The 26,724-nt window shown below is 43.8% G+C and overlaps 1 protein-coding gene across 2 annotated transcripts in view; it reads left to right on the forward strand.

The window, feature by feature from the left end:
* Positions 1 to 376: 376 nt before the first annotated feature.
* Vgll4 (vestigial like family member 4) overlaps positions 377 to 26,724 on the forward strand; it is a 137,515-nt gene continuing 111,167 nt past the window's right edge. The window contains exons 1-2 of one of the 2 annotated variants that reach the window (XM_046425739.2): positions 377 to 765; positions 16,186 to 16,261. In XM_046425739.2, coding sequence (XP_046281695.1) covers positions 16,198 to 16,261 — 64 coding nt within the window. In that variant the 5' untranslated portion in view covers positions 377 to 765; positions 16,186 to 16,197. Of the gene's footprint in view, positions 766 to 1,680; positions 1,782 to 16,185; positions 16,262 to 26,724 lie in introns of those variants that run through there. The other variant, XM_046425740.2, reaches the window with a different exon arrangement.

The raw sequence follows: 26,724 nt of genomic DNA on the forward strand, positions 1-26,724 counted from the left end.
GAGGTTTGAGAACGGCCCGGGAGGTTAGCAACGTGAAGCCGCGTAAAGCAAATTAGAGGAAGTCCAGTCACTATTTATTTTATGAAGTTAGCGGCTGAATATGTTAAGCAAATGTTTTCTTAATTGTGGCAGTATGAGAAAAACAATGGGGGGCAAGGGCGGCCTGGGATGGGGGGGATGTCAGGCCTCCCCTCCCCTCCCCGTCACCAGCAAATCTCCAGAGAATGACAGGAAAAAATTAAAGACAGGCCTTTTCTTTTCGTGGTCACATGTCGACGCTGCCGCTGTAATAAGAACCTGCGCCAATTAGAAACGTTCACCTCCTCCTCCCCGCCCCTCCCCGGGCCCATTTCAGAGCAGGCCGGGTCGTGGACTCCAGGAGTTTGCCAAACACAGCAAACACTGGTGTGCGAGCTGGCGAGGGGACTCTTTCTACTCCGACCTCCCTCCTTCGCCACTGGGCTCCCTCCCTTCCACAGTTTTGATTTACTAGGACTTCCTCCTCTAGGAGAGGGGGCGGGGGACGAGAGACGCCTCTGAGCGCCTGGGTTGAGTGTGTGTGTGTGTGTGTGTGTGTGTGTGTGTGTGTGTGTGTGAGTGTGTGAGCGCGCGCGGGTGTGTGCGCGCTGTGGAGTGGCGGAGTGTAAAATGCTGTAATGGGAGGAAACCGAGCCGCGTCCGAGCGCCCTGAACCGCAGCGGCTCTTCTGATTCCAGGTGGCACCTGAGCGCAGACTTCCAAAGCAAGTGCGACCTGTACCTTCAGGTACGTGGAGCCGTCTGCCTGTCCCGGCAGTGTGGCTTGGGTGTGGGTGAGTAACGAGAGGCAGAGCCCAGGAGTAGCCCAGGGTGGCGCCCCGTGGAGCGTGGAGCTCGGGAGGCGGGAGGCAGCTGTGCGCGCCGGTGTGCTCGGGTGTGGACGCCGACCCAGGCGCTGCAGGGTTGCTACGCCCTTGGGTTGCAGAGAGTGAGGCTGGGAGCGACACCGGGTCGCAGCAAAAGGCAGCGTGGGTGCCGCAGGTCTGATTCGATTGCGCTCAACTGGGCTGGCTGAGTGGCGGGTAAGGGGCAGCAAGACTAGGGGCCACGGAGTACGACTGGACTGCGGTGCTGTGTCCGCCGGGTGCGGGAACCTATGGGAAGCGTGTGCGAACGTGCCTGGCCCTGAGCGGCAGGAACCTGGGCACGCACCAAATGTTCGTTTGTGTTTGTGCACTGAAGGTGTGTGTTCCCACGGGGAGCACACTGTGTGGGCTGTGCCCACGTGCCCTTATTTGCAAGCGCCTACTCGGAGGGGCCCATGCTGGGAGCACCAGGCCCCCAGCTAATATTCTCCACCTGAGCGCGCCTGCAGTAGCTGGGTAGGTGCGAGCTGACGCCCCGCGCGCGGCGTGCGGGGGAGGGGAACGAGCTTCACGGGCAGCTCGGGGCCCTGGCCCCGCCTCCCCACGGACTCACCTGGGCTCGGCCCCCACCTGCTCGTGGTGGAGGCGTGGCCTGGGCGTGGCCTGGGCGGCCCAGCGGAACTCGGGAGAAGGCGGGCGGCGCCTCATTCCAGGGATTCCTCACGCTCGGGTCCGCCGCGGAGCCGGCCCGGCGCGCGCGGCCCGCGTCTGCGTGTGCTTAAACGACAGCCGGTGCGGGAGCGCGGGCGCGAGCGCGCCTGTGCGTCCGCGCGCCCCCGGAGTGCTCCCCGCGCGCCTGGCGGCCCCGCCTCTGTCCCTAGCCGCCCCCTGCGGGGCCCGGCCGGCCCGAGGCGGGCGAGCCTGGAGCCGCCCGGTGGTGAGTGAGCTAGAACCGGGCGGGCCCCGAGCCGGGTGAGGGCTGGCCTGCAGGGGACCTTAGGAGTGGGTTGACCTGGAGCGGGACGGGGATGCCTTCCTTGAGGGGAGGGGGCGGCTTGTCCTCACAGGACAGCGTGCGAGGCTAACGTTGGGGATGGGAGCGACTGTGCTTCGGGAGCGGGAGATTCAGCTCGTGGAGGGAGTCGTAGGCACCGGGCCGACGTTTGAGGCCCCGCACCCTGCATCCGCTGGGTCCCGGCCCGCCTCGAGCCAGGGCTGCGACGCGGGTCTGAGGGAAGGGGCAGAAGACGGGTAGCAGGGACCAGGCTCTTTCCTCTTACTACACTTCCCGCCTCTTTCCCCAAACAAAACTGCACACTGTTCCTGCACTGTGTGCAGGCCTCGCCGAAAAGCAAAGGTCTTTTTCTTTTTTTGTTTTCGGTAGTCTCCTTTGATTAATCACACTGAGACATTTACTTGTCTCAGGTTAGGATGACAGTACTTGCTGGGGCTGTTAAGTTAGTCTTTATGCGCTTTACTGGCATGTAGTCATCTGTTTAAGCTAGATGATTAAAAAAATCGGTTTCACTTTGATCATCGGTGCTGTATGTTGCTAGTTGTATTTCCTTCTCTGTGGTTAATGGGAACCAGCAGCCTGGTGCGGGGGTGTGGGGGGAAGTGGAGGCGGCTCTTGCAGTTTTATCTGCGCTGCTTGCCCCTCTACTAACCCACTTTGTAGGGTTTTAGAATCTTTTTCCTAAACCCAAGGCTACCTTGACCAAGAAGGAGACTCATTTGGAACAAAGACAAAATACGATAAACGTCAATTTGCGTGTTAAGATTTGAAGGTCAGTTTTGCGTACCAAACTTTGACTCTTTGCCCTAGTGTTTTAAAGCCCACGGCCTTGAGGCTCATTGTTTCCCACTGCAGCTAAGGAGGAGACTGGCATGACTGCCAGAAGGGTAGAGTAGGAAGTTTGGAAGAGATCTCTTTTTGGGGGGCAGCATTAAGTGGGAACCAATGGAGTGATTTTTTTTTTTTTTTTAAATGATCCTGGAGATGGAACCCAAGGCTTCATGCATGCTAGGCAACACGCTACCACAGGGCCACATCCCCAGCCCCCATGGTGTGGTCATGGGAGAAGTTATTTATTATTTCTAAATCTCCATGTTCTGAATTTAAATAATGGATTTACAAACACTTTCCTTAGAAGTTTCTTATACCCAAGACAGTTTTCTAAGGTCTTTCTTTCTTTCTTAATTTTTTTTTTTTTTGGTCTTGTGTAGTTCCTCTTGCATCTGGCTGAAAAGTCCCCCACCCCATGGAAATGATGTAAACCCTTTAATTTGTTGTTTCACTTTGGCAAAATTTTAATCCCAGGCCGATTTCCCCTGCCATGCCACTGTTTTTTCACACTTCTGGGCAGCCTGCCTTTGCTTTTCCACTTGGAAGGGAATGCAAACTAATTTTTTTGTTGTTGTTGATCAAAACACAATACAATTAAGAAGACAATTCTGCTATAAATAACCATGGTCTGCATTCAAAAACTGTGAATGTTGTAGTAACAACAGCTCTAGCTTCTTACTCCAGAGACTTGAGTTCAAGTCCCCTAGCTATATCAGGAAGGTTTTTGGACCAGAAAAAGTTACTCATACTTAACCTTTGCATTTTGTTTACCTCTGTAAGAGGGTGATACTGTCTGTTCCAGAACATCACACAGTTTCAGGAATTACAGGGAATAATGTGCTTTAAAGTATTTTGTGTTAGGTTATTTATAAAAGCCTTTGAAGATTGGAAAGAACTTCATAAACACAGTTGTTGCCACTTCCCTTGACTGACGTAGAGCTATGACGTTAAGATTTTAACAGTCTGTGCAGCTGTAATTAGGAAGCTAAAATCTTCACTTTTAAATGTTCTGTAATGTCAACTTCCTTTTAACTCCTTATTGGAGTTCATATTATTATATGTTGTTACCTCCTACCTCTGGTGATGGCTAGACAGATCCAGAGGAAGATGTTACTTTTGTGTCTCTTCTGTGTGTCTCTTCTGGATAGCCTTGCTATGCAACTTTTAGTTCACTTAATATTTAGAGTAAAAATAATAAGTAAAAGTCATCTTGCAACTTTGAATGTGACAATATAATATGAACAGTTGCAAGTTGAATGAAGCACAGAAAAACTTAGTAAATTATGACATGGCATGGTGTATTAACATCCAGTCATCTGTTTAATGTCTGAGTGAGAAAAGCTGTTGTAGGTATGAGAACCTGGTGGAGGAGGAAATTGTGTGTGTGTAGAACTTTTGTTAAGATATATTCTAAAGTTAATGAAGTCTCTGTGGGTTTAATAGAAGAGTAAAGCAAATTAAAGCAAATATTGCTAATCAGCCTCTTACCAATAGGACCCATCTACATTAAAAAAGAGTTGGGTCCAGTGGTGCATGCCTGAAATTCCAGCTATTCAGGAGGCTGAGGCAGGAGAGTTAAAAATTTGAGGCCCGCCTGAGCAATTCAGCCAAGACCCTGTCTCAAAATATAATAGGGATGGGAATGTAATTCAGTCTTTGCCTAGCATTTGTGAAGCCTGGGTTCAATCCCTAGTACTGCAAAACAAACAAAAATCTAGGAAACTAAGTTGCCAAATCTTGATGGTACAAACTGCCAAGGTAGAAGAGGAAAGAGAACAGGAGATGTTGAAACCAGGAAAAAAAAAATATCATAGTATCTGGGAAACAGTATAGAATGTACTTTCTGTGTCTCATGCCCCAGGCCTGATAATCAGATACAGCTGATTCATATTTATGAATTTGCCTACTCGCAAAAATGTGTTTGAAACCCCGAAAGCAGTACTTGCAGTGCTTTGTTGGACATTGGGGAGCAAGTATATGGTGAGGAAAAAATTTGAGTTCACTGATGCACGTGTTCCCAGCTGAGGTGGAAAAAAAGCAATATTTTGCCGCCTTCTTCAGCTCTCAAATTACATACATATAAACAAGTGTGCTTTGGGGGACTCCTTAGCACCATCTTATTTTTTGGCATTTTTGTGCTTTATGGTTGGGGATTTTGTTAAAAATTGCCTCCAAATGTGGTGCTGAAGTGCTGTCTAGAGCCAAGAGGGGTTTAATAGTCCTGATAGAGAAAATTCCTGTGGGGTTCAGGCATTAGATAGTTACAAGGCTGTTGTCTGTGGGCTTAGCATTATTGAATCAACAATAGATATTCAGTAAAGAATCTCTGAACAGAAATACAAAGAAAAAAGGTGATAAACTGGGTATGGTGGTGTAGACTGTAATCCTAGCTACTTGGGAGGCTTGAGACAGGAAAATTGCAAGCTTGAGGCCAGCCTGGGCAATTTGTTGGGGCCCTAGACAGGGGCCCAAAATAGAAAAGGGCTGGGGCTGTAGTTCAGTAGTAGAGTATCCCTGGGTTCAATCCCCAGTACAACAAAAAGTCTGAGTAGAGACTCAAAGGAACCTAATTCATGGAAATGATGTAAACGCTTTAATTTGTTGTTTCACTTTGGCAAAATTTTAATCCCAGGCCAATTTCCCCTGCCATGCCACTGTTTTTTCCACACTTCTGGGCAGACTTTATGGAATATAATTACAGTGAATAATGAGAATTAACTGTCTTTGTTGATAGGTTAATTAAAGTTTGTTGAGGGGTGTCCTGGGGATTGACTCGGGGGGGGGGGGGCAGTTTACCACCAAGTTACATCTCCAGTCGTTTTTTATTTTTTGAGACAGGATCTCGCTAAATTGCTGAGGGCCTCACTGAATTGCCTAGGCTGACTTGGAATTTGAGGTCCTCCTGCCTCAGCCTCTGGATTGGTTGGGATTACAGGTGTGAGCCACTGCGTTCAGCTGTCACTCTTATTCTTGAGCATAATAGGTCCCTTAGAATATGTGGCCCCTCAGCACTTGTGAATAGGAAATTTAAAGTATCTAAGTAGAATAAATGTAAGAATGAAGCATATCCAGAGTAAGCTACAAATGCCAAAGAATTGTTTATTTCATATGCAATACTCTATAAGACTGAGGTCTTAAAAATGAAAAGGTAGATTTCTAGTAACCTAAATATTGAGAGCAAAGCATAGTTCATTTTTAATCTGGGCTGACAATAATGTGCAACAATGATGGGGAGTGGTAGTCTGCTCCAGAAGTCTAGACTTGGAGTTGTATTGTTAGCATTAGACATAGCCGTGTCATTGTGGGCCTGCAGTTCAGGGATTTTCCAGGGACACCTCAGGGAGATTGATGAACTAAAGCCAGTAGTAAAAAGTTATGCCAGCATCAGGCAGCCTTGCTTCAGGGTTATGAAATGTGCTGTAAGTTTGGTTTTGCAACTTTAAGCCGCATAGATGGCCCTTGCCTGGCACATGGTCAGCTCTCATAGTCAGTGTACTTGTAGCAAATTAGTAGCAAACTGCATGGAAGTAACTGAGGATCTCGGCCATTGCATGGTGGCACTGCCTGCCAGCTCCTGGTGCTAGTGTCATTGATGACTAAATATCACATCCCTACCTTTCCACAGGGCTGAGGACGCCCAAGGACTGGGTGAAATCGAGCCTGGGGCCACTACATAGCCTCAGAAAACCTCAAGCGATTGAGTTAAGTGTTCATTTGGCCTTCCCATCTAGAATGGTGTCCCTTTATTCAGCCCAAGCCCACTGAGGTCTGGCTCTCTGTTGAGGTGATGAGTGGCCAGAGCTAAGTTGACACCCTGGGGCCTAAGGTTACCTGTTCCTAATATCTAAGGGGCCCTCTGTTGGAGTGTCAGAGATTGATGTCCCCCTAACCTGTCCATCTGCAGAGGCTTTATGGGGAGGGGATATACCTGTACCGAGTTACTAGCTTCTTTCATTTTCTAGGACAACGTGAGGTTCATTGCCAACAGACCTGGCTCTTGTTTGGGGGCTTATGCAGGAGGTTGGCAAGCACCCGAAAGAAGCTTGATTTTAAGCATACACACATATATATTTTTTAATTCTCTGGAAATAACAGAACACGTAGGTATATTATTCATATTTTAAACATTTAGCCTGGTGAATTTTGGGAATGGTTATGAGTAGACGTAAGGAGTTGGGTGTAAGCAGAAGTTGGCTAAGTCCTTGGGGCATTGTCCCTGGTGCTTCAAATTATGGCCACATGGGTCGATTATTCATGCTCAGAACATGCTCTGGTGAGGAAAGCTGAAACAGTCACAGATCTGTCTGTGGACGCTCTTTTCGGTGGTGTGCCCATAGAGTAGTGTGAATAAGGGCTGGCTTCTCTTTAGAAGGTGTCATATGATTTAGAGTTGTGGAATTCCAAGTACCCAGGTGCAGCTTTGAACTGTCATCCAACAACAGGTTTTCTTGAGTGTGACTAAGCAGACATCACCCTTCTTCCTTACACAGAGCCTGTCCTCGGAGCCTGAATTCTTTGAGCTTTGACTTGATTCTGCCTTTGCTGCAGCCCCAGGGATCCTGAGGGCTCTGACATTTGTGGTCAGTGGTGTGGTCATTCATCCTCATCTCTCCATCAGCTACTTTTCTTTCCTGCTTTGGTTACTATTGCTGTGGCCCCATGCCTGCCTGTAATTAAATGAAAAAAAAATATGGCAGGGTTATCATGTTCCAGAGAAGAGAGAGCTTGTTTCCCCTGTGCCCGCTGTAGAAGCCTTCACGTTATTGCTTGATATACATCTCAAGGTACAGGGAATAGCACAGGTCTGGAAGTCTTGGTAACTGAGGGAAGGCTTTCTTAGATAACTTCAAAAAATTGCACTTGTTTCCAAAAACTGTACATGATTCAAACTAATCATGCTGATTTTTACTTAAAAACAGTAATAAAAGTAGAGCTGGGTGCATTGGCGCACACCTGTAATCCCAGCGATTTGGGAAGCTGAAGCAGGATTGCAAGTTCTAAGCCAGCCTCAGCAACTTAGTGAGACCCTGCCTCAAAATAAAAAAACCAAAAAGGACTGAGAATGTGGCTCAGTGGTTTAAGTGCCCTGGGTTCAATCCCCAGTACCAACAAGGGGGGGGGGAGTAAAGGTGGGGGAGAGAAGGGTAAGGAAATGTTAACCAGTGGGTACTCAGTTACCATTAGCTGGGAGCAGGAAATTCTGATTTTCACAGTAGGGTGAACTTAGGTAACAATAATGTACTATATATTTCAAAAAATTAGATGAAAGGATTTTGGATGTTTTCATGATAAAGAAATGAAAAAATGAGAGAGATAAATTTACCCTCATTTAAACATTGCACAGTTTTATATCAGAACATCAAATGGTGCACCATAGATTTGTTCAGTTTTTATGGTTTTATGTACCGATGAAAATGTATTTAAAATAAAAATCTGAAAACAAGGTGTAGGAAGAATAGCATTGTATTGTGGGTCAGAGGCTTAAATTCTAGTCTTAGCTTCTTGAGGAAGTCACTTATGTTCTTGGCACCTTGGTTTTTCATCTGGAGCACAATAAGAACAGTGTTCTTTGTCCATTTGGTCTAACTCACAGCTTGTGAGAATCCAGTGAGGTCAGTTATGTGTGTTTTGAAAAAGTATGCGCTACACATGTGTGTGGTGTTGGTAGAGGTAGGGTGACAGATCTGTGTCTTACCTTGATTTATAACACAGCTCAAATTGTGTCATTTAATCCGCAGGACAGGTTTGTGATGGTAGGAGGGTTAGGCAGTGTTGTTATTATTTACTTTAAGGAACCTAAGACCAAGAGAGGTTCAGTTTCCATACAGCTAATGTCAGACATCAACCCCAAAACCTGGAATGAAATAGGCATTCGGTGGTTAATTGTTGATTGAGTAGGTGAAAGTATTATAGTGGGGCTCACAGAGGATTTCTGATGCGGCATCCTGGCTATATTTATTTAACAGATGGTAAAGCGTGAGAAGAGAAATAACAGATGAGACATTTTTAGCAAGAAGAGCAGAGAGGACTGAGAATGTGGCTCAATGGTTTAAGTGCCCTGGGTTCAATCCCCAGTACCAACAAAGGTGGGGGAGAGTACATAAAACCATGAGAGTTGCATGTGAATAGGAAGAATGTCACGGGAAGTTGGTGGAATATCATTTGGACACACTTTGGGGAAGAAATGGGAGGATGTTAAAGCTACAAGAGCCATGCTCGCCTGTGACCACCAAAATCTGGTGACAGTTTGGTCTTTGTTTTCATTTTAGTTACCTTCTCGCTGAGGCTGTTGGCCAACCAAGTCCACCACGGTGTGGTCCACATTGGGTGTTAGTTGCTCAGGGGCAAGGATTTTGCCTTTGTTTATCTGTAATATCTAAACAGAGTGTTTAATAGAAATAGAAGCTATTTAGTGGAGGCCTCAATTCTTGTCAGCCAAAAGGGCCATTCACCCTGTTTCATGGTATGATGGTTTATACCATTGAAGGTATTAGCCCAAGGGCAAGTTGGGTCGCCCAAGGAGTGTCCTGATGGGGAGGGGAATGGAGTCTGGACTGGTGATGTAGCAGGGCCACCAGGAATTAGGGCTGTTTAATAGCATGCTTCTGGAAGTTGGAGAGACCATCAGGTGACTCAGAAGAGCGATTGATACCATTGTGTTTCTTACATTTGGCCAAGTGACAGTGGGACAGGAACATCTGGTAGTTTGAGTGGAATTCCTCCCATCCCCTCCTCCACTGGTGTCCAACTCTAGCCAGAGAAGTTGCTTTATATTCTCACACTCCTTGCTGAATTAGCACAGCAAGTGGCCGCTGTTACTGGGGACCCACGGCCCGAGGCATGCCTACTGCTGTAACTTCCATCTTAGAAATCTTTGTGGAAAACTTCCATCATGTATATTGAAATTCTGTTCCGTTGCTTGAAAAAATATAATCTAATGCACTCCATAATTTTTGTTTTAAGACAGGCACTCTTATCCCCTCATTGACCAAAATGGCCACAGTTCTTTATAGAACACCAAAGTAATGGTGTACAAATTTATAGCTGACCTTAGTATTAGTGCTGACTACATCTAAATTTTAGTAGCTTTAGAATTGCTACCTCTTCTTCCCTAAGTCTCAACCTTAAGCTTTTGGAGGAGCGTATTATCTGGGGGATCAGACAGTCTTAGTGGGCTGGTAAGTCAAAATGTATGACCATTGCCTAAGTACACACGGTAGACAGTGCATGTTGTATTCATGGTGAGTTATGATCGTGTTTGAATAAAGGTGAACCCAGAAATGGGTTTGCAATACAGAGGAGCACTGCCACTGGGCACTTCCTGTCTTTTTCTAGAATCATGTTTGTTTCTCTTTCATACTGTTATATTCTTGGTGTTCACAAGTCAAGGTATCCTATTTTTGGTTATCGCTAAATTATAACAAAAAACAGCACAGAGGGCTGGTGGGGTTGTAGCTCGGTGGTAGAGTGTTTGCCTTGCATGTGTGAGGCACTGGGTTCGATCCTCAGCACCACATGAAAATAAACAAATAAAGGCATGCTGTCCATCTACAACTACCAAAAAAAAAAAAAAAGCACATAAAGAAAATGATGTTATTGGGATATCCTTAGGTCTACCTTGCAGACACTGCATAATCTTTTGCAAAAGGTCAAGGATAATTTGTGGTTCGTGAAGGATGTAATAAACCAGACATGTCACATTGCTCCTGTGCTTGAACCAGTCAGACCGTTGAAGGGCTTTTCACCACTTTAGTAAAACTTCAGTATTATTGTACCCTTCTTACACTCTTTCTTCTATCTTCTTGGCTGATACCTGTTATAGTTTAGATATTAGATGTCCCCCAAAAGTTCATGTGTGAGACAAGGCAAGAACATTGAGAAGTGAAATGATTGGGTTCTGAGTGCCTTAACACAGTGAGTAGATTAATCCCCTGATGGGGATTAACTGAGTGGTAACCAAAGACAGGTAGGGTGTGCTTTTGGATTATATATATATATATATATTTAAAATATTTTTTTAGTTGTTGATAGACATTTATTTATTTATATGCGGAGCTTAGAATTGAACACACTGCCTCACACATGCCAGGCAAGTATGCTACTGTTGAGCCCCAGCCCCAGCCCGGGTTGTATATGTTGTATCTGGTGAGTAGAGTCTGTCTCGCTGTTTCCTGGTCATCCTGTGAGCCGCTTTCTTCCACCACTCTTCACCATCACGTTCTGCCTCGCCTTGAGCCCCAGGGAATGGAGCTGGCTGGGTGTGGACTGCGACCTCTAAAACTGTGAGCCCTTAAATAAACTTTTTCTCCCCTAAAGTTGTTCTTATTAGGTCTTTCGGTCACAGCGGTGAAAAAGCTGACTAAAACAATACCTCTTATCGTTTTGGGTCTTCCCCTGCATTCATCTCTTCAGGGAAATCTTTCCAGACTTCTGTATCTGCAGCAGTGGTCAATGCCTCGTGTTTTTTTCCAGTACATTTATCGTCCTTTGCAATCTATTTAACATACTAGGTGTATATTTTTGTTTCAACAAAAGTTATTTTAATACCTAGAAAGTCTCCTCACTTCTTAGAGCACTCTGAGAGAGTAGGTAGGGATTTCCCCATTTTACACATGACAAAACGGACACACAGAGGTAAAGTCACTTCCCAAAGTCATACAGTTAGGAAGTAGCTAAGCCCAATGTCAAACAGGTGTCCATAGATAACACTCTTAAATAAATAGCCGTGATGCTGATTGGCTTCTCAATGTAGTGTGACCCTCCATCAAATGCTGCAGGCGTAGTGCCCCACCACGCCCACATTGTCAATATATTTTATTGAGCTGTGAATATTGTACATCATGTAAAACTCAGAAGACCTTTTTTGTAAAATTGCTGTTATCTTCCACCTGTATTTGCTTAGTACTTTTGTGGCTAGATAATGCCTGGTCCCTGACCTTTACCTCCCACCTGTGTTATTGGACCAGCTACTGCCCTTATCTCATACCTACTTCCTACAGAAGCCTCTAGTAACTCCTCAGTTTACCCCTTCAGGTCAGACCTTCCTAGGCAGAACTTCTAAACCAAAGAAGTAGCATTAATTTCCTGTCACGGGTAGGCTCAGGACCTGAGGGTAAGTGTACCACCTGCCTGGCCAGCCTCCAGCTCTTGCCCACGTTCACCCACTGTCACACTCACCCAGACTCAGCTTCTCACGCTTCCTCACTTAAGTGCTCAGTTCTAACCAGACGGGGCTCAGGCTGCCTGTCCCAGGTGCTCATTCCTATCTCTCTGCCTTTCCTCAGACCGTTGACCCAGTGTGACTGTCCTGTGGATAAGACAGGGTCCTTGCAACCCAGAAATACATGGAGGACAGACAGTGTCATTCTGGAGGAGGGAAGCTGGGGACGGAAACCTGTGAAATGGCTTTTTGGAACATACTCCCCCTTACCCCCCCCCAGCCCTAGACAAATGAAAACTAGATGTTCATAAGGGCAGCACTTTGGCTAACATTGATCTCTCCTTTATCACAAAATACACACTTTAGTTTTAAATTATACTTTGTCTTTTATTGTATCTTTCATTTTGTCTTATTTTTTGTGGTCTTGGGGATTGAACGCTTGTCTTGATGCTAGGCAAGTACTTTACCACTGAGCCACACCCCCTGTCCCTATTATTGTCTTTTAAAATATGCCTATCGGGCTGGAGATGTGGCTCAAGCGGTAGCACGCTCGCCTGGCATGCGTGCGGCCCGGGTTCGATCCTCAGCACCACATAGAAACAAAGATGTTGTGTCTGCCGAAAACTAAAAAATAAATATTAAAATTCTCTCTCTCTCTCTCTCTCTCTCTTTAGTTTCATGAAGAAGATCATCATATCTTGAAATCAGGGATCATATCTTCTATTTCTCTCTTTAAAAAGAAATTTTTTTTTATATTGGTACTGAGGACTTAACCCAAGGGTGCTCTACCATTAAGCCACATCCCTAGCACTTTTTTTTTTTTCTTTTTTAACTTTGAGATAAGGCCTTACTAAGTTGCCAAGGCTGGCTTCAAACTTATGGTCCTCCTGCCCCAGCCTCCCAAGTCTCTGGGATTATAGTTGTGGGCCACCATGCCTGGCATACCTTTTTTTTTAAAACCTTTCCCACACAATTTTCTGAATCCAGAATTAATTGGAAAATTAAAAACTGGTATGCTTCATAGATAAGTAGATGGCAGGTATCTTGAGGATGAACCTTAAATAACTAACCTCTTACCTACCTACTTTGAATGTAAGTTGCTTGAGGGTTTAGATTTCAGAGTATCTGAGTAAACTTAAATATCTGATCTCTTATGCCAGAATTCTAGGTCTACTTCTTTGTATCATTTGATGCATTTATGGTTGGATATTTTGCTTTGGTGTATAATTTTGCCTCATTTAAGGCATATGTTAGTATATATGTCCATTTGGGTTTAGAATTTTGAAAGCATTATTCTTTGACTTGAGGGAGAATTATTTAAGAAACTGTGAGCCAGGCGTGGTGGTACATGCCTGTAATCCCAGAGGCTTGGGAGGCTGAGGCAGGAGGATTGTGAGTTCAAAGCCAGCCTTAGCAAAAGCGAGGTGCTAAGCAACTGAGTGAGATCCTGTCTCTAAATAAAGTATAAAATAGGGCTGGGGATGTGGCTCAGTGGTTGAGTGTCCATGAGTTCAGTCCCTGGTCCCCCCGCTCCCCATACGAAATTGTGGACTTCAATATTGTGGAATAGAATGCTTATCAGTAATTCTTTGCTCAGAATCACAAGACCCCTCCCCCCACAACACCCTGGCACTGGGGACTGAATCCAGGGTTGCTTTACCACTGCGCTACACCCCCAGCCCCTTTTATTTTGAGATAGGGCCAGGCAACTTAATGATACTCCTGCCTCAGCCTCCTGAGTTGCTGGGATTACAGGTCCATTCCGTCTTCTCTGACATCCCTCTCCCGTGGGAAACCTGCCAAGAGCCATCAGTTATTTCTCCTCTGCAGTTTTCTTTCATTCATTCTCCCCGTTAAGTACTCATTGCCTCCTGCATGCCTGCTTTTATAGCTTGCTTTTTGTATCCAACCACCTGCTTTTAGCTTCTTGGGCTCTGCTCAGTTCTGTGTAGTGCTTTCAGAACAATTTGCATAGACTGTGTCATTAAGTTATTTGTCTGCTCAGAGATTTCATTAGATCCTTCACACCTATAAAATCAAAGCCAAATTCCATCAATACCTGCTGTCCTTCCCCAATGTGGTCCCAGTCTAAATTCCCACCCTTGTCTCTTATTTCCCATCCTCACTGTGCTGTGCACATGGTCTGAAGATCATTTTGTACAATATTTTTTGTGCACCTTCATTTGGCTGTGACCCATCACATGATTATCAGGTGTGGAGATTTGCACAGGTGGCATTATGTTGGTGCTCAAAAGATATCAGTTGGGAGCATTTTGGATTTTAGATTGGGGATGTCACCCTGTACTTCTGTATTCATTCTTCAGAGGCTGAGCTGTGGTTCCCTTTCTTCTGCGAAGCCTTTCAGAATTCATCTGTATTTCTCTAGGACTTTGTTTGCAGTCCTGTTTTGGCCCTTGGCACATTTTGCCGCAGCCTAATATTGCCTTAAGTGTTCCCCAAGAGATACTTTAGGTTCAAAGACGGGCCAGTGAAACAGTGATTTTGTGTACATAAAGCTACCAGCTTCACTGCCTTTGTCTCCCGCACAGGGCACATGCAGGAAAATATGCTGTTTAACTTGATTTGCTGCAGGGTTCCCCAAATTTACCATAGGAAAACATTTTTATTCTTAGCAAATATAAGCATGCAGTACAAAATGCTTTGAAAAAACACAGCCATGAATCACGTTTCTTACATACTACCTGCTCTGCAGATGGAACATTCTTTGAAGGCAACTGGGCTTTGTTTGTTTGTCCTTCCTTTAGGTAGTCCATGTTTATTGAATGAGGTCACACGGCAAGATGAAGGATTGGTGTTTCTTTGAAGGCCTCAAGTATGAAGATTATATAGAAAAGCATGGTGTCACATGCTGTAACCTGTCCTGACATAGTAGATAGTCAGGATATGTTGAAAATACTGAGTAAATGCTTTGCAGTTTCAAAGGGTACAGTAAAGAATGGCTTTTCCTCAGTTGTTGAATTAATAGGATGTGTATGTTTCCTTAATAACCGTGTGTTTAAATAATCTGGAAAAGGGAAGCTAGGCAAAAGCAATCTAGTTTTCTAGGGGTTTCCTCCACCTTGAACTCTTATGCAGTTTTTGCTTTCTAGATAACGGCATCTCCAACCCTTCTAATGTTTTATTTTGAGGCAAGGTCTGTATGCTAAGTGGCTAAGGCTGGCTTTGAACTTGAAATCCTCCTGCCTCAGCTTCTGGAGCCACTGGGATTACAGATATGTGCCACCATGCCTAGCAGGAAGCAGAGTTAAATATAAAAATCCAGTCTTATTAAAAAAAACGTAGTGCTGTGGGCTGGGGGTGTAACTCAGTGGTAGACTGCTTGCCTAGCATGCAAGACAAGGATTCCACTGAGGGCCTGGGCTCAACCCACAGCACTGCAGAGAAACATAAAATCCGTGGTGCTACATAAATTGATAGGCATTGATGATAGTACAATATGTACTATAAATTGTAACATTTAAAATTAAACATTCCTGGGCTGGAGACATAGCTCTGAAGTAGAGTGCTTGCCTAGATTGTACAAGGCCCTGGGTTCCGTCTCCAACATCATGAGGAAAAATAAAAATCCTAATAGATTTAAGTCCATTTAATTAGCCAGTGGGATTCTCACACCACTTTTCAGGAACATGCTGCAGATGTGAAGCGACACCTGCGTGGTCATGCAGGCGCCCTGGTTACTGCCCCAAGAGGGTCTACAGTAGCCCCTCAGCTAGGGAGGTGAGAGAACAAGATGGTTCAATCTTAGTCGTTTCTGGGAAACTAATAAACCAACAACTACCGCTGCTAACCATCACCACCACCACAAAAATCACAGGCCGGCAGTAATGCTGTGTTCACAGAGAGCCTTTGTTCTGAAAGCTATTTATTGTTGGTTATGTCTGTACAGACACGTTACACACGTGCATAAACATTTATAAGACAAATAACATGGGCATGAATGTTCACAATATTCCTCTTTTTAGTACTCACATGAGCTGCTTCCTGGAGTTGGCAAACTTGAGCTTGGTAGATAGCATGGAATTTAACCCTTTTCTCTGTTCCTGAACCGGACCTTTGTGTTTCTTCAGATGAAAGGATTTCATCCTTGGAACAGTGATTTGTATTTACTGGAGGAACTGTTCTTTATTGATTGCTAGAGTTTTATTTATTTTTTCCTATTCTGTTGATGGGGATGGAACCCAGGGCCTCATTCATGCTAAGTACATTCTCTGAGCTACACTCCCAGTCCTGCTAACTACTAGAATTCTAAAAGTCTTTTGGGTTCTGTTTAAATTCATTATTTCCCCCCACCTCACCTCTCTATTTTCCTTTTAGGCTCAACCAGGAATGGAGACACCGTTGGATGTGTTGTCCAGGGCAGCATCTCTGGTCCATGCTGATGATGAAAAACGTAAGTCAGGAATCTTTTTTTCCCCCTTAAAAATCTATTTCAAGTATTTTTTACCCATGCTTCTTGTCTCTTGCGTCATATTGAAATGATGTGCTTCTCCATGTGGCTTTGTGACTATATGCTGTTGATTTTGGTTGTTTTCCTCAGTATACCAGCTTGGCATCCTTATTTTTATTTGCAAGTATCAGAACTTTTTTTTTTTTTCTCTTGTGGGGACTAGAACTCAGGGCTCACATGTGCTAAGCAAGTGCTCTACCACTGAGCTACAGGTCAAGTATTCTTTTTTTTTTTTTGGTACCAAGATTGAACCTAAGGGAACTCAACCACTGAGCCTTGTCCCTAGGCCTTTTAATATTTATTTAGAGACAGAAGTCTTTCTAAGTTGCTCACTTAGTTGCTGAAGCTGGCTTTGAACTTGCCATCCTCCTGCCTCAGCCTCCCAAACCGCTGATATTATAGATGTGCTCCACTGTGTCTGGCTAAGAAACTTTTCTTCTTCTTCTTCTTCTTTTTTTTTTTGCCATACTGGGGATTGGACCCAGGTCCTGTGTATGGTGGGCAAGCACTCTGCACTGAGCCCAAGCCGCATCTCCAGACTTAAGCACTAAAATATTAAGAACAAAACCCCAAAAACTCAAGGTTGAACTGCTACATATTATACAGTCTCAAAGATGAGCTACTTTCTAGTTGGGTTGTTAACAGACTAGCAGGCTGTGAAGAACATGTGCTTGAAATGTTAGACTTCCCTGTTACTGGCTGTTAGACTTGCTTTCTACGCCCCAGTTTCCTCAGTATTAATGTGAAATAATAATACATGCTTACAAAGGGTTGTGAGATCAAATGAGCTGTTGTGTGTACGGTACCAGCCTTAGCTTTTAGGTTTCTCTCCCCACTCCTTGTTGATCTTCTGATGGAATTTTTTTTTTAAGTCTTCAATATTATTGATGTGTCTCCCTCCCAATCCCCCATTATCACTGGTCACACAAGATTGTCATTGGAGTAATAACTGGCTGAAGTAGTCATTAAGGATTTTTTTCTAGCCTCTTATATAATTCACATCTAGTTAGCCTTTGATTGTTGGGAGGCTGTAACTGCCTCTTGGTGAGGTATAATTATCCCTTACTCAAGAAATTGAAGCCCATGGATGTAAGTGTCATTCCCAGGGACACTGAGCTAGGGAGAGGTGGCTGAAGGCTATTATCTATCTCAGCAACAAAAAACCCTCTTTATGCCTCTGAGGTCACAATACATGTGACTGACTTGGATAGTTCTTTACAGACTTTGTTGAACATTAACATGCTTAATTTAGAAGTTTGGAGAGTATTTTGTCCAAATGTAGTTAGGGTCTGTGAAGCAAGATACTGTTTATGTAAGTGAAAGATAGAAATAATGACCTCAGGGTGTCTGTTGGTATAAAACCTTGAGTGTGGGGAGTAAAAACTTTCTTCTCTCCCCCCTTTCTTTTCCTTTTCAGTTTCCTCTCCTGAAGTTCAGCTTCAGGATCACTTTGTTTCAATCCTATGAATGATCTTTTTTATTTTTATTTTTTTTTTTGTATTGGGAATTGATCCCAAAGATCCTTTACCACTGAGCTTTACCACATTCCCAACTCTTTGTTTTTTTATTTTGAAATGGGACCTTGCTAAGTTAATGAGGGCCTCGGTGAATTGATGAGGTTAGCCTCAAACTTGCCATCTTCCTACCTCAGCCTCCTGAGTTGCTGGGATTATAGGCATTGTTCCATTGCACATAGCCTGTAAATGATGATTGAAATATAAATATAAATGTAAATATATATATAAATATATAAATATATATAAAATATATATATATGATATAGATGAAGAAGGTACCGTCCTTCCACTCCTGGAGCTTATAAACATATTGTTCATAAGCTGTATCTTTAGAGTATATAGAGAAGGAGAAGGTCTGTGTGGGAGAGCCATTTTCAGAGAAAATGACAAAGACTGACAAGGGAGAGAAGACTGAGTTTTACCCAGCCTAGTGGTGTTTTCGCAGAATACGGATAAATACACATGCAAAGCCAGAATAATCAGAGGGTTGACTTTCCTCTGGAACCTTCTTCCTATACCTCTGGTGACTTCAGTTGGTTCAGGAATGGAGTGGCAAGTTCCTGGAATCCCTCTGTCCATGGTTTCAGCTCTTCAGGATCATTTTTTTTTTTAATCTGTATTTTTTAGTTGTAGGTGGACACAATACCTTTATTTTATTTATTTATTTTTATGTGGTGCTGAGGATCAAACCCAAGGCTTCACACATGCTAGGTGAGTGCTCTACCGCTGAGCCACGACCCCAGCCCTTGGGATCATTTTTGACACTGGAAAAAGAGGGAAAAAAAGGTCACTGATATCTGTAATTATTATTCTTTTTTTTTTTTTTAAATAGAGAGAATTTTTTTTAAATATTTATTTCTTAGTTTTCTGCGGACACAACATCTTTGTATGTGGTGCTGAGGATCGAACCTGGGCTGCACGCATGCCAGGCGAGCGTGCTACCGCTTGAGCCACATCCCCAGCCCCATGTAATTATTATTCTTAACATGTTGGCAACATTGTTTTTTTTTTTCTTGTGATGGGGATGGAACCCAGGGTCTTGGGGATGCTAAGCAGGTGCTCAACCACTGAGCCATATTGCTGTCCCTGGGCCCCATCTTTAAGGGGATTTTTTTCTACTGTCAAGTTCTGTACACCACTGTCAAATTCAGAATTCTTTTTTTTTTTTAATTTATTTTTTAGGGGTGTAGATGGACACAACACAGTGCATTTACTTTTATGTGGTGTTGAGGATCGAACCGGGTTCCGCCGTGCTAGGCGAGCACTCTACCACTGAGCCACAATCCCAGCCCCCAAATTCAGAATTCTAATACAATCATCATACCGGGCACAGTGGCACACGTCTGTAATCCCTTGGGAGGCTGAGACAGGAGGATTGCGAGTTCAGCAACCAGGGATACTCTGTCTGTAAATAAAATACAAAATAGGACTGAGGATGTGGCTCAGTGGCCGAGTGCCCCTGAGTTCAATCCCCCATACCAGGAAAAAAACCAAAAACCCCCCCCTAAAAACCCAATAATAATATACCATAGTATAAGCTTGTGCCAATTCACATAATTTATAAATCTGAACATGAGGTTCAGTGTCTTCCAGTAGATTTCTTTGACTTCTCTGGACAAGTTGAACCTGACTCAGATTTCTCTGTCCTAGATTCGTTCTATTTTGGCTTTTGTTATAAATTGCTCTTAAACTTTAGGGGCCGTTAACATTCTCCCCAACACTTCCAAAGAGCCTTGTGTCTAGTAATCTGATTTGGGTGTCTTATTACGAACACAAAAATGTTTTATTCCTTGAGATCAGCTTCTCAATGCATCTAAATGACCCCAAATGATTCTCTTTACTTTTCTTTGGCTCCTGGAGACCGAAAAACTTGGGCATTTTTGAGGATGTCATTGTTCTAGCCTTTTGAAGTGAACAGTACCCATTATGACTTGAGTCTCTAATACCCGATGGCCTTAAGGCTTCAAAATGTCTACTAGCTGAGAATAAAAGAAAGAATCCCCAACAGTGCACTGCAGAGCTAAGGTAAATCATGAAAGGGTAGTTTTGAAGTAACTCAATCGTTGCTTATCTGAGTGGCCTAGAAGGAATAAATTTCCTTAAAATAATCATCTCACTGCTCATGAGACATTGATTTCATCAGCGTGCACAGTGATCCTGGAAGGTACCGAATGAAAATCCATCTCCAGGTTGTTCTCATTCCCTGTGCAGGAGGAATCTGTCAGTGATCCTTCATGCTGGTGCTAGCAAGTCCCTGACTTTTTCCAGCTTTATTTATTTAAATAGTAAAAATTGATCAAAACAGAGACCAGGGCATTTCACACCAATATGCAGAATAATACCTTAGTGGGGTCATTAACACCAGAATCTCATCTTCTTGTGATGTTTATACAGCACTTTTATTTTTCGGTAGGTAATTTGTTCATATAGCTTCTGGATGATAAGATCTTGTAGCTGCTGACTTCTTCCCTTAGATCAAAATCTTTTTTCCCCCACTTGTGAGGGAGTCTTGTTCTGTTGCCCAACCTGACCTCAAACTCCTGGGCTCAAGCAATCTTCCTGCCTCAGCCTCCTGAATAGCTAGGTTTGTAGGCACTGAACACAGCTCGCAGATAAAATCATTGTGAGAAAATGCAGCTTTGTTCTTGAGGGCTTGAGTGGAGGGGTTAGTGCTTTTTCATCCAGCCTCATGAAGATGCAGATGATCAGAAAAAGCCTGCTCAGGCTGGCTGGAGCCACAAGAATGGCTTGAGAGGACACAATGAGACAGCTGCAGGTGCGTTTTGCATGTGCATATGCGCACAGAACCTCCCTAACTCTTGTTTGGTGAGATTCCTGGAGAGTAGATGATGCATAAATGACCATCATCCTTCCAGGTAAAGAATTCCTAGGAACTCAAGGTTGTATCTCAGTGAGTTGCTGAGGCTGGCCTCGAGCTTTCGATCTTCCTGCTTCAACTTGGTAATTTTTGCATCATGACATTGATCTTGTGATCCACTAATGAGTTGAGACCTACAGTCTGAAAAAACATGACTCTGTTTATCTGTCTTTCATGAGATAAATTTACTCCTTGCTGCACTATTTTCCGTACTGGGAAGATCTGACCATGAAAACAGAGCAAGCCAGAGTGTTCAGATAGGCAGGGGATAGGTCTCCTCAGTCGGGGTCTGGGAGGTCAGTGCCCTGGAGCCCGGGAGCAGTGGCAGCCCAACACACTGCAGGGTGCAGGAGGGAGCTGTGACCCTTTTTTTTGGGCATTGACTCAAAGCTAGGAACAGTATAGACTTAGAGCAGAGAGGAAGGGCTGCTAATGGAGGGGTGAAGGTGACTGACAGGATGCCATGTTCCCAGTGCTCTAGGAAGAGATGTCCCACCCAGGCACGGAGTCTCGGTTCTGGGCAGAATGGTTTGCTGATAGCAAGGGGAAGAGCCCTGATGGGCTCCTGTTGTGCTTCAGGCTGAAAGTCCTCTACCCCGCCCCCCTTGCGCCTGGGACAGATGCATCAGGAGCGCCCAGGAGAACACAGCTGTTCTTTTGGTCTGTTTCTTTCAGGGACTCCTGGTTTTGTAAAGTTACACATCAGAAAGGTTAGATCTAAAATCAGTGCGGTGTAGCGAAGCCTTTGGGTTCTTTTTCTTCCAGCTCCTCTGTGGGTTTTTATTTCTTCTGTCATCTTGGGATGTGGGGCTGGGGTGGAACCCAGGACCTCTCACATGCCAGGCAAATGCTCGACCCCAGAGCTGCGTCCCCTGCCCTGTAGTGTTCATAAAGGACTTCACTCTGATAGTTTGGAGACCAAATTGATACCTCCCCTCTGTGGGTGATTTTTATCCTCGTATTCTAAAACTCCAGAGGGGCTTACTATACAGGTTCGTCCTTGAGAGGGTTGCTGTGGGGTTGCTTCTCAGAAGAGATGGATATATAGTAGTTATAGACAGAGAGCATGCCTTTATTTTACTTGTTTATTTTTATGGGTGCTGAGATCGAACCCAGTGCCTCAGGCCTTGCTAGACGAATGCTCTGCTGCTGAGCTACAGCCCCAGCCTGAGGTGGAGTATTCTAGGGCTCTGACAAAGCCTCCCATGCAATTCTGATGTCAGACCCCTTCTCCAGATGAGTCCTTGTTCTAATAATACCCTTAGGGGAGTTCTAGATCTCCCTCAAGAGGGAGGGGCAGCCCCTTTATGTTGGGAGGTGCCTTGATTCTTTGGCTACCCCAGCCTTTAATGGGATTCACCAATTGTTTACCCCCCCCCCCAACTTCCTTTATCATACTCTTCTTTCTACTATATACACACTGTACTATAATATATATGCATATGATTTTTCTGAAATGTGAGAGAGTAAGTGGGAGATATCTTGCCTCTTTATTCCTAAATATTTCACCATATATTTCCCAAGCACGAGAACATTCTCTTATATAACTGCAGTGTGGCTATCTTTATTATGATGTTACTTAAATCTATATGAGCAAAGAAGAGGGCGTAATCTTCATGCTCTTAGTGCTTTTATAGCTTTACAGGTTGAGAATCCTTCATCTGAAATGCTTAGGAGCAAATGGATTTCAGATTTGGGAATATTTGCTTATATCTAATGAGCTATCCTGGGAATGGGACCCAAGCTGAAACATGAAATTCATCTATGTTTCACTATCCTTTGCACGCAGAAGTAATTTCATGGTAATATTTTTAGTGTGCCTGTGGTTTTGTTGTTTTGAGATGGGTTCTCACCATAATGCCTAGGCTGGTTTTGAACTCCTGGGCTCAAGTGAGCCTCTCCAGTACCTAGGACCACAAGCCCAGGCATGTGCCATTGTGCTAGGCACGTCCAGGACGTGATTGCCATCTGTCACAAAAGGTCAGGTGTGGGATTTTCAAGTTGTGTTGCTCAAAAATTTTGAGATTTTTTTTTCAGATTGGGGAAGCTGTGTAAGCATTATAAATTAAATATAGCCAATGAAAATTGGCCATGATACCGCAGTTGATAGTCTCCCACAGCCAGCTCTCTGTTGTGCTAGCAGGCATCCCTGGCTGAATGTGCGCCTGTGATGCCCTGGGTCTTTTGTTGCAACCCCCCACCACTTTTATCTTTTAAACTCTTGTAAAATATTTCACTGAATAGATCATAATTGCATAATTTGACTTTCTTAGTGCAGATGCCTCAATTTCATATTAGGTTGTTTCTGTCCTCCAATTAGATGAAGAAAAAAAAAAAGTCACTGAAATCATATGGCACAAGTTGGTTTTCTAGGCATGTGATTCAGAATATGCCTTTTAAGCAGATTTTAAAAGATTTTTTCACTGAAATAACACAAGTAAAAATTTCTCATGGACTCCTGAGCCTCTGTGTGAACTGCAGTTTAAGGGCTGCTGTGTTGTCTCATTCCATTCTCATAGTGACCCTATCTATATGCAGGTACCACAGGGCCAGGGCTGTAGCCCAGCGGTAGAGTGCTTGCCTAGCACATACGAGGCCCTGGGTTCCATCCCCATCATAGCCAAACAAACAAACAAAACCCAGGCATGATAATCAGTCTTGTTTTATAGATAAAAAAAAATTGAGGCTTACAGATCCAGATAATTTGCCCAGACACACGCAGTTGGTAGAGGCAAGACCCAGTTTTGAACTGAAGCAGCCTGGCTCTGAAACGGGAGCCCTGCATCTGCTACTTGTCTTTACAGTTAAGAGTACAAGGAAGACTTAACTACTGATTGAAAAATACAAGCCTGATACACAAAACTCCTATGTCTATTCCCACCACTAATAAGACAGCAAAGACATTTTTATTTGGAAGAGTGTTCCTTGCCGGTGAAATAGCATTTCCAAAATAGTAATGGATTGGCCAGACCCTCAGGACGGGCCACAGCTCATCCTTAGGAACCATCCTCGACTTCCCCGGGTTTAACTGCCTTCTTACGGGGTCCAGATGGCTCTGGAGTGCCTTGCCCCAGAACGTCACTCTGTGTTGCGTTTTTCTTTTCTAGTAAGTCCCTCAGTTAAGGAAAGGAACTTGGTTCAGATGGTACGGGCTGCTCCACTAAGTAGTGAGAAGCCACACAGCCACAGTATTTAGAGGCAAGGTAATCCTGCCTCAGAGGCATCCTAGGAGGACTCAGGAGCATGGCTACAGTTGCCAGGTACCTGACATTCTGAGAGTCTATTAGATCCTGTGCCTGTCGAGGATGAGAGTCCTGTTCCATTCTCTTTTGTATTCCAAGCATGCCCCATTAGTGCGTATGGGTGGCATTCAATAAACATTTTTTATTCTTTTAAAATATTTTTACATGGATACAATCTCTTTATTTATTTATTTACTTATCTTTATGTTATGCTGAGGACCAAACCCAGTACTTCACACATGCGAGGCAACTGCTCTACTGCTGAGCTACAACCCCAGCCCAAACATTTTTTATTTTTACTGGTATTGGGTATTGAACCTAGGGGTGCTTAACCACTAAGCCACATCCCTAGCCCTTCTTATTTTTAAATTTGAGACAGGGGTCTCATTCAGTTGCTTTGGACCTCAGTAAGTTGCTGAGGCTGGCCTTGAACTTGCTATCCTCCTGTTTCAGCCTCCCAAGTCACTGATGATAAACATTTATCGGGCATAAAAAAGCCACTGGAGTGAAAGGTTCTTCTTTCTTTAAGAATTTAATTTATCTAACACTAGCAAAAAATGAGTCCTTATAGTGATCACTCTTGTTACTTATAATGTGCAAATTTCCATTGGATACCATTTTGTAGTTTATAAAACATTTCCCTTTGATTCTTATAGCAAGAGACTTGGCAAGTAGGCTGGGTGGGAAGTCTCAGAGAAAATGAAGCTTGGAGAAGTTAGATGCCTAATTAAAGATTAGAATTAAAACAAGAATAAAACCGGAATGTGGTTTTTTCCCCTTGGTGTACTGATGTACAGTCACATGCCGTGGTCACCAGAACAGTTCACATGAGAGAAGTTGCAAAAGGTCCAAGCTAGGAAATCACAGTGTCTTGAGGAGCTGTCTTCACTGGTGTGTCTGCAGCCTTTTTATCTTTTTCATGGCGCCCGGGATCAGACCCTGGGCCTTGTGCATGCAACCCCTGAGCCCTCCTAAGCCTCCTTTTGCATTTTCAAAAGAGCACTGAATTTACTGTCTTTTCTAAATATTGCAGCCACCAGTAATACATTTTGTGCTTTCAGTTGCTTTTCTTTTGTGCATAATGCCATCAAAAAATACCATCTCCCACTACTCTCTTTTTCCTTAAAACCAAACCAAACCAAACCAAACCAAACCAAACCAAAAAAACCCTTCATTAAACATAAAACCTAAAGCCAGGTAGTATTACGTGCTTAAGTCTGTCTCTAGGTGTGGGCAGTTGCTATAACCAAAGTTTGCATCCCAGGATAGATATCTCGCATTTCATCAGAAAGGCTTCCCCAGAGACAGCTGTTGCAAGCCTCTGCTGTTTTTATAGGTTTTTTTTTTTAAATCAGATCAAATTCACATAATAAGTGTTAGAAATGGATCTCTACTGTGGCAAATAAAATGGCTTGTTAATTAGCATAATGGGTGTTGAAATAGATTCTTCTGTTGAATAGCTCAGTAGATACTGGAGGATAGTTATCATATTTTCTTTAGACACATATTTCTGAGTCTTTCAGAAATCCACATTTTCCTTTAATATACATAAAAATGTTGTGAGCTATTTTAATGCCATTTGCAATTCAAATTGAAATTTGAGAGTCAAGAATCCTGGAATGGAAGTGCCTCCCCCCACCAGCCAATTTGGTACTTGCCTCCTTGCCCGTCTTCCCTTCTCTCTGCAGCTTGAGAGTCTCTCTCCCCTACCCAGGTTTTGTTGGAATAGCCCCACTGCAGTCAACCCTGGTTTTTGGATATGTTTCTAAGCTCATCATTGCTGGCTTCTCCATCAGCCCTGGCTGGTCAGTGTTCCCCCACAATGTGGTACCTAAACGACGATTTTTAGATATGATATGATTGGGATAGTGTGTCCAAGACAACTTGGACCAAGCCCAGGAGTTCTTGTAAAGGGACAGAAGGGATAGGACAGGCTGGTGAGAAATATAGGAATCCTGTTGGGAACTCAAGATCAGACTTTGGGGGGAATATTTACACCAAGACACATACTAAAGGCCAGAGCCTTTTAAAAATATTTTTCTCTCTGGAGAGAGACAGTTGTTAAAATTTGCCAACGTACCCTTTACTCCAGTGGACTGCTCTTTCTATGGGAATGTGGGGCTGGGTTTGTCAACTTTCGTGGTTGTTCGAGACAAACTGGAAACTCCAGTTTTTGCATAAATTTCTAGAGTTTTAAAATTCCTCGAGAGTCCAGCAGTAGTTCTCTAGTCAGGATTGGACCAGTAAGCACCTATCCAGGTCTTGCCCCAGTACTTTCAATAGTAAAACCTAAAATAACAGTGGATTTTATTTTTTTAAATTTTCTTCATTGCTGGGGATCAACCTAGGGCCTTGAGCATGCTTGGTAAGTGCTCTGCTGAGCTACACCCTCAGCTCCACATTTTTTTTTTTGAACAACCTCCGGTAGCCTCTCTCTCTCTCCCACTGTGGCATGAATTACTGTAGCAACTCTTTCAAGCTGAAGAACAGTGACATTAAAACCTTGAATTCCCAGGTCTGCCATTATCTCCATGAGGAAATTAATTTGGATATGTGTGTACCTTTCCCATTTAGCTTTTCCTCCATGTCTTTGCTTTCTTCAAATTTATGTCATAACCCTTGTGAAATACTTGACTTGGCATTTGTGGTGGATAAAATTCGTCGAAGCAATACCTGTTTCCACTCCTACAGAAATCAAATCAAGTCTGAAAAATCAAGCCCTTACATCCTCACTGGCTTTAGATGTATTGTGACTGCCTTTTTTTTTAT

This window comes from Marmota monax, unplaced genomic scaffold (assembly GCF_021218885.2).
Source record: "Marmota monax isolate L192 unplaced genomic scaffold, Marmota_monax_Labrador192_F-V1.1 WCK01_AAM20220418_F8-fsc00028, whole genome shotgun sequence".
Lineage (NCBI taxonomy): Eukaryota > Metazoa > Chordata > Mammalia > Rodentia > Sciuridae > Marmota > Marmota monax.